At 40.0% G+C, this 18667-nt stretch overlaps 1 protein-coding gene across 1 annotated transcript in view; it reads left to right on the top strand.

Annotated features, from left to right (window-relative positions):
• The window catches only part of GLIS1 (GLIS family zinc finger 1), a 206808-nt gene that overhangs the window by 148216 nt on the left and 39925 nt on the right, over positions 1 to 18667 (top strand). Inside the window, exon 5 of the mRNA XM_075155738.1 lies at positions 15991 to 16152. Coding sequence (XP_075011839.1) covers positions 15991 to 16152 — 162 coding nt within the window. The remainder of the gene's footprint in view (positions 1 to 15990; positions 16153 to 18667) is intronic.

Below are 18667 nucleotides of genomic sequence, written 5' to 3' on the forward strand. Positions count from 1 at the left end.
CATGCCACATTTTGTTCAGGCTAGTGTAGGTACGCCACAAAGATCCCACTGCCCATTAGACTTCTCTTCAAAGAGCAGCGTGGAAATTCGATGCACATATCTTTTCTTTAGTCACTGGCTACAATTCTTTGTGGTCAGTCGAGAGAGTTTTACATCCAAAGAAGGGCTTTTGTGCTGAGAGCCTAGCTATCTTTTTCAACTGTATTAGTTGGTCTAATAAAAGGTACTATTTGTCCCTGCAAAACTTTCCTCACTGTTATTAAAATATGTTTTCTTTTGCATATGGAGAGTTGAGGTTGTTTTGGACATTCTTCTGGGGAAGGAGAAAAGGACACGGCATTTAAAAAAATGGTAGCTTTTGGAAAAGTTCTAATAGTTCATTAAATGCCAAAGTTTATTCTCCTTTTCAAAGAATGCATTGTGGTCACATAGATCACCATGAAATCAAAGCAAGTTTACTCCAGAACTCATCTCTTAAACAGAAAAATAAACTGTCCATCTTATTTTTTTTCTCAATTATGAGGTGACTGGAGAAGAAATAGAAAAGGAAAGGTAGGGATTTAAAAAGACATACTGTAGATTAATTCAGAGTTCCCAGCCTTTATTCACATAGAGTATTGTTTGCAAAAGCATAATGGAAGTGTTTATCAGAATTATGTGTGAGTGGGCCAAACCAGACCAAAATTTTGGAGTAAGAAATCATCTGTGAGGTTCTGATGTGAAGGTGCTGGTAGAATTGGAATAAAAACAACAAAATCTTTTCAGTGTTAAAATAGAGACATGGAATGAAAGTTCTCTCCAGAATAATCACAAAGTACTGTAGCCTAAGACCAGTGAAAATTAGCCTTTCCTGTGCAGCTGTATGAAGAGCAAGACTGAGACTATTCCTGCCTGTGTAGTACACTCAGTGCAAAGATCTCAAGGTGCTTTAGAGAATTAAAACTCGATGAATTAAGGCTCAATACAATCCAGAGAGACACAAATGAATTTATATCCGCATTTTGTAGATGATTAATGAGTCAGAGAAAGGACAAGTGTTTAAAGTCATGCTTTAATTTGGAAATGCAGTATTGTATGTACTCAGACTGAAGGCTGTACATTGCCTATGCCCTTGAAATAACCTTATTCATCTGCACCTGGAAGTTGTTCTCCATCCACAAAACCCAGTGGGGCTATTTAAAGCCAATTCACAGGTGTCTGAAGTTTTACATATAGAGGTGTGAGACTATTTAAAACATATGTGCAGGTGTTTACACTGCAAAGTGCAGGAGCAAGTCTGTGCACATCCAATTTAGGTTTCATGTTGAACGACGGGGCTACCTTAAAGGAAGTCCAGGAACAGGTGGCAAGGTTGGCATATTCCCAAATATATCAGAAAGGAGATAAACCATAATATAAAGAGCTTATTTTTATGCTATATAAACTAAATGCTTGTTGCTTGTTTGACTTCCCCCCCCCCCCCCAAACATCTAAGAGAATATTTCAAAGCATAAAGCTGCATTAGCAAACTACCTGAAGATGATTATGTGTCTGGCATTCTCTCCAGTGTTACGGTTATTGATCTTCTGCCGGAAGGCCTCATTCTCCAGAGCGCTGCTCCTGCTCACTGGCTTTACACCAGTGACTGATGAGTTCAGGTTGCTCCAAAAGCATCTTATGAGGCTCTTGGTGTTGCACAGTCCCTGCTCAGTAGGCATTTCAGTACAGTCAGAAAGCACGTAGGACTAAACTGTGCACAGGAGATGAAGTGGTTTGCTTAGGGTCACCCAGTGGCAGAACTTAGTAAACCCCGTATCTCCCAGAGCTGAGCACTGTGTCATATCCATTGCACTGCACTGTCTTTCCAGTTCAGCACTTCTGGACACCCAGCTGTCTCTGTTCATGCTGTTGGGCTGCTGGCAGATCAGAAGTGATCCCTTGGGTAGATCTCACAGGCAGACAGGAGCAGTAGGGGTGCTTGGCATTGCACCAGTTGCAAGCATGGCTCCTTGAACCAGGCATGAGTTGTTCGAAACTGTACTAGGGATGCTAATGCCTTCTGACTACAGAGTTTTTCAGAAATGTTACTGCTAGTAGCTGTTTTGTCTAGTTGGAGATGGATAGTTTTATAAGCCAGTAACTTTTGGAAAGCTGTGTGGAGCAGAGCACTGAAATAGGACATCTAAAAAGATGTCCAGGAGAAAAGTTAGTTCTCCCCTGAAGTTTGTGATCTTGTCAAGTGCCGAGCCTGGCACCCTGAAGACGCGGAAGCACTCTTTTTTCCTGCTTCAGAACCAAAGGGGACAGGCCAGGTATCCAGTTATAGCAAGCCCAAGGCTGAAGGCAGCTGCCTTTCCCCTCAAGTGACACAGAGGACCCAGTTGTGGAGGAAAGTGATTATAGGGAGTTGGAGCCCTATACACCTCCTTTATCCTGGTTAATCTCTCTAGGAAGTGAGAGAAAGATCGGTGCAAATGCTTGATTGTCTTAAGCACCTGGAGTTTGCACATGGAAGAGATAGGAGCGGGGACAGAATCTTTCTTTGGGTTTGGAAATATGTTTGCCATAGCATCCTGCACAGCCTCTGTCCCTGAAATAGATAGGGCAGGTCCCACCAGGAGCAGAGTCTTCTCTTCTTTCCCTCACCTCAATAGGAGCTGGGAGAGCTTCCTGGTTGGCCATATCAGACCTCATATGAATTGAGTAGCTTCAGCAGCAGCAGCCAGGAGGAGCTCAGGATATTTTAAGAGGGGCCCCACAAGGACTTGAAGTCATCCAGCACCTTCAACACATCAACCCTGGATACTCTCCAGAGCCAGAAAGTGCGGAGTCAGCATGCAAATATAAAAATGAAACATATTCAGGCCCTGGGAGGTTTGGCTTGGGTGTGGTCTGTGTTCTGCCTATAGTTTTGGGTCATTTCGTCTTATTTTACCGAAGTTGCTTTGGCCCACGCTTGGACTCCTCATTCTGAACCTCCAATGCAGGACTTGCAGCACACTTCAAGATACGACTGTTCTGCCTGGTGCTGTTCACATAGATAGTATCTGGGAGTGTCAGGGCTCCAAGAACAGTGATAGGAGGCATAAACAACTTTAAAAACAAAACAAACGCTTGCTATCAGAGTCACAAGGCGAGCTGTCCAACACAACATTGGTCTCTGATTTTATATTTAATTTTAGAAGCTGAAACTAAATGTTTTAATTTTATATTATTCTCAACATAATGCTAATTTGCTCCAGATGTCCACTCAGAGCTGAACGCTGCCATTTTGCATAGAAAGCATGTGCGTCAGTGATTTATTCCAAATAGCTTCTATTTTACTGCATTTCATTTTATTCTCAATGAAGTACTTAACAACATGTTTCTCTTTAAGAATCTTACTTAATCATATGGATATAATTTCTTCAATTTACGTTTTCAGTTCTTTAGTGTGGTGGCCACAGGGTGTTTCTTAACCTAGGAAGATTAAATGCACATGTTGAAAGCTGCTTATATTTGATTTTGAGGCACTTTCATTTCAAAGTCCTTCACGTAAGGTACAGAAGTGATTGTGGTTTCCTGCTAGGTTATGGGATGGAGGTACAAGTCTTAGGAAAACCTTGCAGATACCTTCTAAATGTTGGATAATCATGCATGACAATAACATAATTTCATTTCTTTCAAAACTGTGGTCTACCGAGAGTGTTTAAGACTTTTTTATTGGGGTTCAGGAAAAAAAGAGATTTAATTTTCTTGTCATTTCTGGGCTACAGTTCAACATTTCAATTTAAAACCTATTTCCGTTGAGTTCCATTTCCAGTTTTCCCTCAAAATATTATCTTAGAAAATGTCTTTTATTCAGTTATTTATTTATTTATTTAGTAGTATATTAAAAATTATGTGAGACAGCTCAATGTGAAACCTTTGTTATTTGAGCCTGGCTCATTCAGCCATTCCTGTACATGGGCTGCTATTGGTCAAGTATGTCAGGAATGTCCTTTGGCAGCGTCCTTCTTGGGAGCTACGTCATGTGTGTAAATCAGCTCATATGAACGAGTCAGCATGGATATGAGGCTGATCTGAACCTAGGAAGCAAAATCCAGGAAAGATTCTTTTTCTTCTTTCATTTTAAAGCTGACCCTGCATCTGTAGTTTGTAGTAAGATAGGATGCTTCTGCAGTGGTTGTAAGTATAACACACCAGTTTCCTCAGATATCAAAACCTGCTCTTCTTCCCTCTTAAAAATCATTTCATCCATATAATCCCTTCTCCTCTTAGGCTTTTAGATGGCAACGTATAACCATGGAATCTAAATTTCATGAGGTCGCATCATTTGCAAGGCTGGTTATTCCCACCTGAAACGGTGTTCATCTGTATTCATTTACATTTTCTTGCATTTTTTTTTAATCTTGGCTTTTCATTTTTCAGAACTAACCTTGCTGTTATTCTACAATTGTATTAGTTTATTACACTGAATTGTTGACACAGCTGGTAGGGAGCTAAGTGCTGTGGTTTCACACAATAAAATTTCAGACAATATGTGTAGCACTTCTTTTTCATACATATCATTTGAAAGCCATATGATTCACCAATATGTGTTATTGTTATCCACCCATGTGGGATACAATCTATTTTAAATTAGTGAAGTGACTTGCTAAACTCCCTGTAAACAATAAGACTGTGGGAAAACATTAAGTGCTATTCAGAAAAGAACATTGCTATACTGCCTTTTATCCAAAGGATCCCACAGTGCTATAGAGAATGAAGAGACCTGGCACTGCTGCCACGCCGTCTGCTCTTCAGCAGAGAGCTCATCTTCACAATAGACTTTAGAAGGCAACTCCACCACTTAAAACTGGAGCAGGATCTGGTGAAGATCGTAACTACCCACACGAGTTCAGTGTGCTAGGATGTAGTAAGTCGCTGTGAGTAAAAAGTAGCAATGGACTTTGGGGTGTTTGTTAGCAAAATCTTGATTTAACATCTTTGGAGGCTTAGGCACAGAATCCAGTATAATTGCTTCATAGGTTGGTGGGCATCAGCTGCTGTAACTGTTGAAGCACATGCTCTTAGCACATGGAAGTGTGAGGTAATAGGAGTGAGCTCAGCCTTTAACAGAAGGCATCACATTACGTTGGATTTACCAGAGAGAAGGAGCTTAGGTATGGACGGCTCAGCTGAAGCATGGTAGTCATGTACAAAGTGCAAGAACAGAATTGTGTTTCCAAACTCTAAAACATGGCTCTTCCAACAACACGGTGCCTGACCAAGCCTAGACACTGATTTGATTTGGCAAAGCCAGAAAACTAACTTCCTTTAAAACAGATGAGGTCTTGAGGCCATTTTCCTAGGAATACATCTCACAGAATTTCCTTCATGTAATGAACATGGCCAAGCAAGATGAACTGAAAACACTGCAAGACGAACTGAAAACACTGCAAGACTAAAATTAACGACTTTGGGTAAAATGAGGAGAAGTTCATCATTTGTAGGGAAGAGAGCCTGTTCTCTCAAAAAGAGAAGATTATTCTTCTCCATGTTGTTAGCCTCTAGCTCTCCCAGTGTAAAGTCACCCTGTGAGATTCTGGTGTAGTGTGGCTGGAACAGGTCAGCGGGCGAAGGAGGGAGCCATGTCTCTTGAGGTTCTGCTCCACAACCAGGGCACGAGGGAAAGCAGAATAAATTAACCAAGCCTGAGATGATAACAAGCTCCCACCACATTGCACAATCTCTCTTTCCTGGTGGTTCACCAGCAGCTCTTGTAGGGCTCTTTGCCAGAACACAGCTCTACACATGCGAGGAAGTGTTGGGCATAATCACATAGATCTTAGCAGATCCCTTGCCTTCCTTGGATTACAGGTTGAACTCCAGTCTTCATTTATGGATATTCAAATTGGCCCAGCATGGCACAGAAAAGAGCAGGAGCCTATCTGAGCATGGAAAATCCCACCAATTTGCCTACTCCCTTGTCAGAAAGAACCTTGGAGGAAGGAAGAACCTTTCTGTGTCCCTCTTATCACTTTGTGCGAAGATTCATCCAGTGTTGAAAATTTCATGCAGCTTGTTATTAATTTGCAGGGAAACTTTATTCTTCTTAACTGATCTTTAGAAACAACAATTTGATAGAAAAGCTCCATTATGTGCATGCAGAAATGAATACAGGTAGAGTATAAGAAGGACAGTGCCTTTAGGAAAAAGAACACCACCCTATCTAAAACAGGAAAAAAAACCAGCAATAAAGCTATCCGCTTTGTGAAACAGTTTTTATGAGAAAAATTAATGATCTATGTTGAACCACATACAAAAAGTTGTATTTGCAACAAAAAACACATAGGTGGGTGGAGAGTTACATTGCTGGTAATTTTCATCTTTTCTAAGAGAGAATTTGGTTGTGGTTGACTAGTTCAGTTAGCTGTGGCCAGCAATTTCCAGCTGTAGATCAGTTTTCACCCACAGGATCCTCCTCTGTTTGATCTGCCAAGGACAGGAGCCACTTTGTTAGCTGCGATGACATGTGACAAGCTATGACTGTAAAACATATTTATTTATTGGTCTTGACAAAGATATGAGCTGGGTTTCCCAGGATTAAAAAAAATATTAGTCTGGGGGATGAGTGGGAAGTTAGGATGGACACTCACTGTTGCCAGATTACACCGTATTTGTTACAGACGGGGTTGGCACACGTTTGTCTCAAATCTTCCTGCGGCTGGGGACAGACAGAGCACAGACCTAATCCAGGACGGTCATGCCTGTGGCGCACTGGAAACCCTTCCTGTTTATAGACACACTGTTGGCATGTCACAAAGGCAGACTGGACTATGTGCAGATCTTACTCTTCCTTTACTTGTTCATTAAAAAAAGAGAAAAATATGAAAAAAGAGGGAAGTTTTTCATTTCACTTTTCTGTATAAATGTTTGTTAGTGAATACATTCAGCGTATTTCAATTACAGTTGATTCTAGTGTCTGATGCCAATATAACAGCTTCAGATTGTTTGCTTAATTCCTGAATGTGTGCATTGTTTGTAGCAAACATTTTTAATTTACACGTTTGTCCCGCCTCTCTTCAAATCTCCCATTGGCTTCAGAATGTAAACCAGGATAGTGCCATTCTCCTTGCAGATGTCTCTCAAAGAATCAGGAGTGAAAAGTGCCCCTGCACCGGGTGCAAAAGGGTTGATGAATTCCCCAGCATGCGTGAATGTCCTACGCTGAAAGAGAGCGCTCAACACGTTACAGGAACAGCTTACAGAAGCAGGGTGTGTAATTTTTAATAACTGGGATAAAAACCCTCAGTGACATCTTTAAAATATAAATGCCTTTTCTTGTTTCTTTTATTTCTTCCCCCCCCCTTATTTTGCCTTTTCATCTCTTCTCCTTTCAATTCCATTAAGCTTCATTGTACAATAATGTATCGCAGTGGACTTTTTTCAATTATGTTTTTGATTTTTTCCTCCTTGTTACTATAAAACTCCAGATGTTTTGAGACTTCATGGTTCTCTGGGTATTTTTTCCTTTATTTTAATCTTCTTTTGTAACATGCCACACATGTGGTATTTTGGCCTTTTAAGATGCTACGCTATGCTAATCAGCCATAAGTTTTGGGGTGTTTTTTTTTTTTTCTTTTTGTAATGACTTTTTTTTTCCTTCTTGCTGTTGTCCTCTCTTTAATTCTTCCCCCTCCCCCTGCCAACTGGTTAGTCCACATAAACCATAATGGATTCTCCCCTTGTCCTGGGGCTGCATTTGTTATCTTAAGCAAATTAATTGTTTACTCCAAACTTGCATACTCTTCTACCTTACCTGTAAGTACCTTATACCTCTTATACCTTACCTGTAAGTAAATTATGAGCACCTATTCCATCTTGCCATGTCAGTGAAATGCATTCTCTAAAGAACTGCTTGCAGTGTAACTGGCCTCCCAGCCCAAAATCTGTTATTTAAAGATGTGACTAAAATGTGGATCAGAATACAAAGATGTAGGCAAGAGTGTAGGATAGAATTTCAGTAAAGTTGCAGCTGACATAGGTGTAAATAGGTGATATGTTAGATGCAAACCGGAATTGAAATGTTTCCTTGGAAAGTGAGGTAAGACAATGACTTACTGATCCAGAGGAACAAAGTTTTGAAGTACGTGTAGTAAACTATATTTTTTTGTTAAACAAATCTGAAAGAACTGGAGGGAAGCATTTTAATTTTATTTGTGGTTCTCTGCTGGCACAGCTGGAGAGGGTTTTTAATTGATTTTGTTCAATCCTAATTTTGTCCCCAAAACAAGCAGATTTGGCTTCAGATATTGGAGCAGCAAATCTTGGATTGTGTGTTGTCCTTTAATTTCAAATAGCTTGCAAGCTATTCAAAAAATCCCAAATAAATAATAGTTTCCCAATTACATATGAGGAAATAAAGGGACTGACATATAGATTTCGGGAGGGGTGTCTTCTTTGCTTATTACATGACCATATGAAATTTGCATTTTGTTTTCTAAAATGTTGCTCCATGCAATGTTATTTCTGCCTGCAAGCCATAATACTGCATTCAGTCCAACTGTGATGAGGTTTCAGAAAATTGTTTGGTTTCCAAATGACATATTTAGCAAAACCTTATGGCGAATTTGTGGCTGTCATCCTGCTGATAGTAAGCTATCCCCAACTTTCCTGGTTTCTTCTCATATGTTGCAGCAAATAAATGCAAGTACCCCTGTTTTGACAAATGGTTATCCTTCTACGTGATTAAAGGATTACTAAAAAGAATTTTAAGACTAGCAACGAGATCTTGTGAAAATCATAGGATGCTCTGATAGTTTCCCAGATATTTTGGGTTTTGTGGGAAAACATATGGAAAGCTCTGTTTGCTCACTGAAATGCTCACTGAAGTGCCTGACCTATGGGTACTAGAAGAAATAAACCTATGAATATTTCAGTGCTTTGAACAAGATTCACCCCTTTCTTGACAGATGCTAATTTACAATTACGTGAGCAAGACTTTTGAGAGTCAAAACATGCCAGTGCTACTTAGAGACAAGCTAGGACTCAGTGCCTGTCCTGATGAGCTGGACTTCTGCACTCAGTATGACAGCAGGCCTTGAGAGATGATTGGCAAAACTCACATTTAATGCCAGATATACTCAGGAACACAGGTAAAACTATCTTTAAGAAACAAAACCCAGAAGCCAAATCTAAGCTGCCTGTGTAGTCAGGGGAGAGGGACAGGCACCTACCGGGCAGGATGCGTCCCACTGAACTCTCTGAGCTGCTGACCTCACGCTGGGCAGAGCTGCCGTTCCCCAGGGACTCGGGGAGCTCAAACAACGAGGCCGTTCATTTTTTAGACAGTACAGTGAGAGCAGAGGAATCCCATCTCAGGGGACGTTGGCAGGCAGGTGGTTGGATTTTGCAGTCAGAGAAGTCTGTTTGTGTGTGGAAATCACCTCGCATGCAGAATCAGACCTGGTGGCTGTTGAAAGCCTCATGACTTAAATGAGTCTGTTGTTACGCCTTACATGGGCCAGGTCTGCATTCCTTGTGCACCCATAACTCCTGGTACTGCCGGAGGGGGGTTCAGGAATGCAGACTTAGGGGCTTATAAAATTCATAAAATTTAAATAAAAGAGACAGCCCAAAGTCTTGTTTAATTCAGTGACATATGCTGATCAAACACCTCCTCCAGGATTTTCAGTGTATTAGTATTTCCCAGTTTCATGTTAATTAGGAAATATGCAACCTGTCTAACAGCATAAAGAAAAATTAACTGCTGGTGTACAATGTGTTGATGTCAAATGGTTGGCTCTAATTACCCTAAAACCCAACAACGTGAAGGATGTATTGCATTTATACTATGGGTTACTTTTCTAGATTTTTTCTTTTTTCCTGTTATGAACCTTTTTACCTTTTCTTGTCCTACACACCAGCAATTGTACAATAGTCTGCCTAAAGCCCTAAATGCGTTTTTGTAATACAAATAATAAAACAAGTACAAGCAATTTTTCCCAGGACTCAAATGAAATATCATGTAGGAGTGTCACTTTGCAAACATAAATTGTTCAGACTTCAAAAAAAAAACCATAGAAATTGGCAGTTCTTTTTTCTGTTACAGGTATCTTCCATTATTTTGTTACCACAAAGGGAAAAAAGCAGCTTCTAACAATTTAAAGCTGTAAACTGGCTATATGAACTGGGATTCTTTAGGAAGTTGAGAGCTCAGTCCTACGGGTTACTTTTTATGTACACAAATAGTTCTGTTGAGTTTAGTAGAACTCCTTGCGTGAGTGATGTTAGTCATGAGCAAGTATTTGCAGGATCAGGGCTTTACGTTGGAGCTACAATAGAGAATTAAAAATTAATCCAGTCAGGAGTTTGCTAGAAAAAACAAAGCACCAAATCAGATATTTTATTCTTGTGTTGGGTGAACCAACTCTTGTGCTTAAGTTACTGACATTCATAAAAGTTTGGAGCCTTGTATGCCTCCTGCCATGTCCCCAACATTAGACTCAGTGTGCTATAAAACATTGATGCTATTTAAAGAGTCGTGTGACTATTTCCTCCCCTCCAGAAGGGATACATATCCTCACAGGATCCTTTTTCTCATAACATGTTTTTCAATAAAATTTTCCCAATTTTGTAATCAGTTGGGAAGAAAGAACGTTTCACAATGTTCATAAGGCTTGTAGATGTTTTGACCAGACATAAGATTTCCTATTGATAGTATTAAATGCTTTGGAATGAAATGTTTTGGGTTTTCCATCTGTAGGCTGTCTGAGATGTCAGCAGCCAATATGACCTGCTCTTTCCCTTTTAGGTCTATAAATAAAAGGCAGCTTGTTTAACTGATCTTGCAGCAGAGAGCAGAGGTGTATATTAATGAGCTTTCTCTAATGGCACACTGGACCTATTTAGCAAGCCTGTGAAGCCTGTGAAGGCTTCTCTTTTTCAGTCATAACTCATTTCCTAAGAAAATGTCAGTTATTGCTTCACCTTAAGGTCTGAGCTGTTTAGTTTATAGTTTATTTCTTCTGATCTGTACCACTGACAGATATTGTAGACATGACTGTGATTAAATACGCTTATGAAAATGGTAAACATTTGATAATATAAACCCTCTAGGGAATATGCTGTTATTTCTGCATGGCAACATTCTCAGGTGCATTCAAAGTATAACGTGGAAGCAAAGAAAAAACATTTTAAGCAATTACAGTTATTAGATTAAATTGTTTTCTTAGAAAAATTGTGATGTGTTTAGATCACTGTGAGATAATTTAGTGTTTTCATAAATATGTCTTTTAAATGCATGATATTGCAGCAGTTACATTCCAGTGAGATTTTAGTATAAAATAAAGATAACATATGTATTTCCATATGGTAGTGAACTCATTTAGTCCTGTAAATTTCTATAACATATTTTTTCCTGGTAGAAGCCCTATTCTAAAAGCAGCAGTAGTTGTAAAATCCAATAATTCCATCATGCTATTTACTGTAATCATGTGGCATTGTTTTGTGTCAGTGCTCAGATGTGTGTAGCATAGCAGTGTCTGAAGCACACATTAACAATCTCACAATAAAGACAAAAGTAGTAATTGCAATATAATTATTATTTTTATTGATGAACTTGTTTAAGAGCTCTGTTGACATTTAGAGACTTTGAGGATCATGCAGCGTTTGTTACAGTTATCCCAGGCATCAAACGTCAACAAAATGTTTAAGATTGTAGGATTAAACAGTGACAGATTGGGGCCAGATGTCTGGGAGATACTGTAAGTGGCCTTCTCAGTTGATCAAATAGCTCTTACGATCCTAAAGCCCTTTGGAAATTAAACATTTGTTCTTTATAGTTGAAGCTGAGACACTTCTGGGATTGGTGGATCTTCCTGGAGGTTATTTGAGAAGGAGAATGAGCACCCCATTTATCCAGGAGTAGTTCTATTTGGTGTATATATTAATATAAATACACTCCAAGTAGCAAGGGTAGGTGGAAGGGTTAAAAGTGTTGGTGAGTAGCAATGAAGCCCAAGAGTTACCTTACAAAGTCATCTTAACATAGTTTCCTCAGCAACCCAGTTGAAGTTATCTTGTCCTTGTACAACTGTACCGGCGAGACACCTCTGCTTTGGGGAAGCTGGCTCTCAGCAGTGCTGTCTCCACATGTGGACTTGTAGGGAAAAACTGCAAGGGACACAGTCAGCAGATCCAGCAAGAAATAACAGCATTGAAACAGGTTTTCCTGGAGTCCTTCAAAGTGGAGACCTTTCTGCAGCTCTGAGTGGATTCTCTCAGCCCCATGCTTGCCAGCTCTTTGCACCAACCCCTTTCCTCCCTCCCTCTCAGGCCTTTCAGCTTCATCTTTGTACCTGACCTTCCCCTCTTCTTATCACGTGCCAGCAAGGTTCTCGCCCTCCTCTCCTCTTCCATTGATTTTCTTCCTATTTAGCCAACCCTACCTTTAGCAACCCTGCCTCCTTGAAAATATGAGTGCTGGACTCATATAATTCTCTTTGCTGGTGTATTCTGTCACCTTATATGTTTAGAATGAATTACAGCATTGTGACTGTCCCACTATCTGTTATCCAGCTCAATAGAGCTGGAAAATGTAAATAATATAAATTCGGAAATTATAATATAAATAAGAAAAGCCCTTAAAATCCAGGCATATGTGGTGATGGAGGAACCTTACTGCTGAAGGCATTAGACCTTTGGATTATGTGTTAGTACCAAAAAAAGGCTGTTGACCACAGTAAAAGTATAATAAACCCCTATTTGAGTGTTGCTGCTTACATTTATGGTAGGGCTTGTTCCTTCTCTTCCTGAAGTCCCGATCCAGCATCCAGCAAACTCTTAAACATATGTGCTTTCACGTGTTTTAAATTAAGCTTGTGTTTAGATGTTTTAGGACATTTGCCATTGGCATTTTTGCTACTGACATCAATGCGAATGGAGCTGGACCTTTAATTAGTTTGGATTATTCTGCATACTTTCCTACTTTGCATTAGGCTGTAGATATGGAGCTGAAGACTGGTAATCCATTAGAAAAACATTCTGAGGCTCAAGATCCTCCATTCGTGACTGAGTAGCTGAGAAATTATTTCTGTGACCTAACAGGTCTTCCAGGCCTGAGACAACATGGAGACAAGAAGGATCAGGTTGTGGAGTGTCACTGTAGTGATTCTTGGGGTATAAAGTGTCCCAAGGACCCAACAAGGAATGTTGCTATATAATGTCCTTCTGGGCTAGGTTTTTTGATGCCTGTATGCGAGAACCAGAAACTCCTTTAGAGAGGGGAGTGGAGTACGTAGAAGGGACTCGTGACAGTCAGGGGAGAGTCTGCTCAGGTAGAGGGGAAGGAATGGCACACATGGGAGGACAGCATGAACAACTGAAGGGAAAAGCTTGGTCTTGCTGCTCACCTGGGATTCGGGTGAATGAGGTTGCAGAGCTGAGCTGCAAAATAATTTTGTGGACTCTGGGTCTGATTCTCACCCTACCTTGTGTTATATATTGGTGAGTAAAACTGAGAAGAGCTGGTCTATTGAACTGAAAATGGAGGGGATATTAGTTCGAAGGGGATGATACAACACTGTGAACACAATACTAATCAAAGGAGACTGAAGAAAGGTAGGAGGAGAGGAGAGGAGAGGAGAGGAGAGGAGAGGAGAGGAGAGGAGAGGAGAGGAGAGGAGAGGAGAGGAGAGGAGAGGAGAGGAGAGGAGAGGAGAGGAGAGGAGAGGAGAGGAGAGGAGAGGAGAGGAGAGGAGAGGAGAGGAGAGGAGAGGAGAGGAGAGGAGAGGAGAGGAGGAAGCTGGGGAACAGTGGAAACAAGTGATGTTTAGCACCTCAGAACATTTAACTCCATTTGCCAGAGAGTGGCTTTATGGAATGTCTTACGAGAACTATGGATTTGCCAAACTCTGCTTTATTTTTCATGGACTTCAGCATATTTGCACATTTCAGATTGCTTCGTTCTGAATCCTTGCCAGATTTTTAGTGGTGATTAAGAAGAAAGTTTGTTTCTTTTTAAGCCTTGGTGGCTTGGTCACTTCCAAAACTCCCCCGCCTCCCTGCACCAGCTCAAGTGTTCAGAGGGGAGTCATGGCCAAAAACCAAACTTCTGAAGCTGTAGACTGCACGTCTCCAGGTGACTCTGTGGATCTATCGTGATAGTTGTGATGGGGAAAGCTGGAAATATATACGTATCAGATGATAGTTGTCTGCACACATAGACCCAAATATGCCATTCAGACAGATTAAATATCTGCCCAGGAAGTGAAATATTTAGGGCAGTAAAAGCCATAGTGATCCTTTTATGTATGAGTGGAGGGGAAAGGCAGAAATTTGCAGTCTGCCAGGAAACCCTCTGTGTGGGTGCCTGCATGTTGGAGTGAATTGCTGTGCTTAATTTGTAGTGCGCAGAGCCGATCTGCATCCAAAGACAGAACACAGCCTGCAAAATGAAGTGCTAGCTTGAAAATCCAGATCGCTTTGTTTACTGTGTTGAGATGCTTAAAACACACTGGTCTGAGCAGTATGTGGTGGACCGTTGTCCATCAGTAATTAAAATTGCCTTTGTCAGGTACCAGAAGATCAGGTCCCTCCAGTTTACAGCATCTTCTAGGCTCCATCTGCATCTGCTCTCCCTTCCCATCCCTCTGCCTGCAATGCTGGATGCAACACCTGAGTCAGAAGTTTGCACGCACCGATGTGTATGAGGTGTGTGCGTAACAAATAGAATGTGACAGGAATTGGCAAGACTGTGATTTCTGTGGTGCCATCTGAGGAACCACAGGTAGTGAATGGAAAGCTGCTGAACAAAATCCTGACTCAGCAGAAGGAAGTGACAAAGCACTCGCTAATTTTGTGAGGGTCAGGATTTCACTCTTTATGAGCAAGAATTGTACGAAAAAATCTGGCTTCCAGAAATAGTGGTTTTAAGATACACCTACCTTCTTTCAAAATTGTTGTTAGTGTTGATACGAAGATGAATTGGGTTGTGTTTCTCAAATACGTTCTTTGAGATCTCAAATCATAGAGGAGCCAGGGTTTTATCTGTGTAGAGACACTAGAAGTTCTGCAGTGCTATGAAGCTGCAATGCAGAGTGGGCAAAGTATATGCACACCACCACACGTGAGTATGTGTGCATAGAAGTATTTGTGCACATGCGTAAGTATCTGAGTGCATTTTAATGGGGTGCGTGAATGTGCATATGCATGTATTTGTGCTCACCTGAGTTAGTTGCCAAAGCCCATCTTAGAGACAGTGCCTCCACTGCAGTCGCCTGTTGTCTGTAACACTGAAACGTATCAGTGGGCAATGCAAAACACCTTCCCTTGGCCTAGTAGCTGGAAATTTTAATTATTTATTTATTCAGATTTAATTTGGAACAGTGACTTTTGTTACGAATGCTATGCAGCGTTTTATTACTGAGTTCTCTAATGAAATGGGTACTTAAAAAGTCAGAATTGCTCAGGTTACTGGTTGTATAAATGCTAAGAACAGATCTGAATGATACAGCTAGTAAAGAAAAGGGTGCAGAATAACAGCAGAGTTCCTTTGGATTGATCTTCAAATGGATCAGGTCTTCTTGTAATAGTCCGTGCTCATCTGCTCCAATGTATAGTATTTCAGACATCTGAAACCAGGTTCTTACCCACCACAAATAGCTTCTCTTGCTCTCTGTCTGTAGCAGCTAGTTGTCATTGCCCACAGTAGTTCCTGTGCCAATTAACATCTAAGAGAACTCATCAGAACACTTGTTCTTTCTTTAAATTTTCTGTTCTGACACCATGTCTTTAAGTGTTCAATACTTCAGACAGAACATGTGAGATATTTATAACCCTTGTATTATTACTGAGCTACACACCATGTCTTCAGTGACAGATTAAATGAACAGCACAAAATGTTGCGTTTCATCCATAAATTTCAACAGATGTTTGAATGCTGGTTGATTTATTGCATGTCCAACTTGGATCTTACACTGTTCTCATTGTGACTGCACATGGTTTATTTAATGGTACTTTACAACGATTTTTTATGACATTTTTCAGTTTGAAGGGTGCAACAAGGCATTTTCTAGGCTTGAGAACCTTAAGATTCACCTCCGGAGTCATACTGGGGAGAAGCCGTACCTGTGTCAGCATCCTGGCTGCCAGAAAGCTTTCAGCAACTCCAGCGACCGGGCAAAGCATCAGCGAACACACCTGGATACCGTAAGCATGATTTCATACTGGGAGTTGCACTGAGTTTTCCAATGGTCCTTGTACACAATCTGTTCTGCAACTGGAGGGTGATTTTTCCTTTTCACGAGGAGTGTCTCAGAAAACTCAGCTATAGGCAATTGTACTTTTGATTTGAATTGTATGTGCTCTGAGAAATGACAAAGTCTTGATCACAGAAAGGCAAATTCAGCTGTCTTTCTCATGCCAAGGAATAAGTTACTCAAGAATAGGTTATTCAGGAATAAGTTACTCAGCAAACTCTCCCATTGTTCTTGTTCCAGTAAGAGGAGGCAGCAGTAGAATAAGGTATAGTATGAGTGAAAGCTGAGTCATTGCTGCTGTACTAAATGTGTGTCATTGTCTTGCATCCTATCCTGTGTTGCTTCAGTTAAGTCTGTTCTAGATAAATGCAAAAGCACTTCAGACATCTCAGTGGAAGGTAAATGCATCTCAGTTATGGACATAATTTTGTAAAGGTAAAAATAGGTCTGTCTTACAACTATACGAAATTTGTTAAGTACACACCATCAGAATTAACTGTAAGAAACAAATTCTTTTCTTATGTACTGTTGGTAGATTCTGGCCCAAATCTACAAGTCTTCTCACTTGTCTTGCAGAGAAGATAGGAGCCTGTCTAAGGTCTTAGGCTCCGATAAAATTAAATCACCATATTATGGGGAAAGAAAGTAAGTAGACAACTTTGTAGACCAGTTAAGTCCTCAGCATAAATCTTATAAAGAATAACAGGCAGAGTTGTTCCTTTGTCTTTTTCAAAGAAGTGAATATATGGTTTAACTTTTGGCCAAGTGTTTATGGGGCAGAACTTTTGAGTTTAATTGATACTTGCTTTTTAAGCAGTTACACATTTCAGACAGTGCAGCATTAAGGAATGTCTAATGTACATTATGCCCTGCAAAAACAAACAAGTAAGAGAAGCGAGTCAGTCACATTTTCCAAACCAAAGCACACTTACAATAACAATGTTTTATTTATTTGAAAGTCAACCTGAGATATTTGAATTTGTAATTAGTTCTAAAATGCATCTCTTTTGAAAGTGGATATACTAAATTGGGTGCGCAGTTTTGAAATGTAACTGGTTGAATCGAATAGATATATTTTTTATTAGCCAAAGTCACAAATAGAATGCCATTTATTAGTTTTGAATGAAAATTCAAATGGTTACCAAAATAAGCAAAAATTCTTATATCTGTTGACCTGTGCATTATTGAAGACAAATCTCTTAACTTTCTATTTTCTTTTCTTCTCTCTTTATCTCTGTCTTTATTATCTGAAATGCTCATAAATCAGGAAAAAGGTACAGTAATCATTTTCTACTAACTTTCTTAAATGTCTAAAAACGTCCTCTATGCTATTCAGTTGCAGGTTCTTTAAAACTGTTTCTGTAGTCCTACAACTCAGTAACTAACTTCCACTTACCTGGTTTAATTGAAGTCCGATGGTTTAGCTTAGTGTATTGTGTGCTTATGTGAAGGTGAAAAATAACAGCTACAGGATGGTGCTACTGTAAAGACTGCACGTTGCATTAGCTCAGTGGACAAAATAACTGCCTGGAATGTCAAAGCAAATAGCCACGTACTTTTTTAAGGGAAGTCAAATGTTCATCTAGTTTCCCTATCACTAAGTTGAATGACTCTATCACTAATTTGAATGACATCAATGATTTGAAAAATACTCTGCTAGTTTTTCTGCTAAGGGATTTGTTAAAGTTTTCCATAGTTTTTCCTCAGGTGTCAGTTCTCTGTGTTCCAGACACTCTCAATAAATCTGCTTTGCCCTGTAACTTTCTGGGTAGGTGCGGTGTTAGCCTGTAAGGTCATGAATTGGTGAATGATTCTATTATTCCTTCAGAAATTTCCTGCTAGCTGGACAGAGCAGCAATACTTATCCTCTGGAGGTACTTACAAAGAAAAAGGGTTTATATAGACTGCTTATTCCTTATTGAGTGCATTTGGAATTGGTTTTAAAGCTTCTCAGTGTAGGTCACTCCATCATTTATCTTCTCCAAAAGGAGAATCTGCAAATCATTTCAGAGACTTACTGGTGTATGCTAGTTTGATCGAATCTCTACTAAATCATCTGGAAGTAGATCCTTCTCCTAGGTAGAAGCAGAACAAAGGGAACATATCTGTCCTTGTGGTAAAAAGGGCATGTCATCACTCCTCCAGGAGCAGAGCAACTTGTTTAAAGGACTTCACAGTCACTTCTCCCAAAACCGGTGGGTTTTTTTCCCTTTTGTGCATCCTTTTTCTGAAACCAAGGGGATTGAAGAAATGTGACATTGAGGTCATGACAAACCAGTTTTCTACCTTTGGGAAGACACCAAAAGGACTTACTCGTCCAAGTGAGAAGGCTAAGGTAATGTTGACAGATGAGTCAAGAAAACAGAAAAAATGAATGTTCCACTCAACTTTAAAACTTGGTGAGCTTTGACATGCAGCACTATTTTGCTGTCATTTAAGCCAGTGGTTACTTAATAACAAGTTCC

This window comes from Calonectris borealis, chromosome 8 (genome assembly GCF_964195595.1).
Source record: "Calonectris borealis chromosome 8, bCalBor7.hap1.2, whole genome shotgun sequence".
NCBI classification, from domain to species: domain Eukaryota; kingdom Metazoa; phylum Chordata; class Aves; order Procellariiformes; family Procellariidae; genus Calonectris; species Calonectris borealis.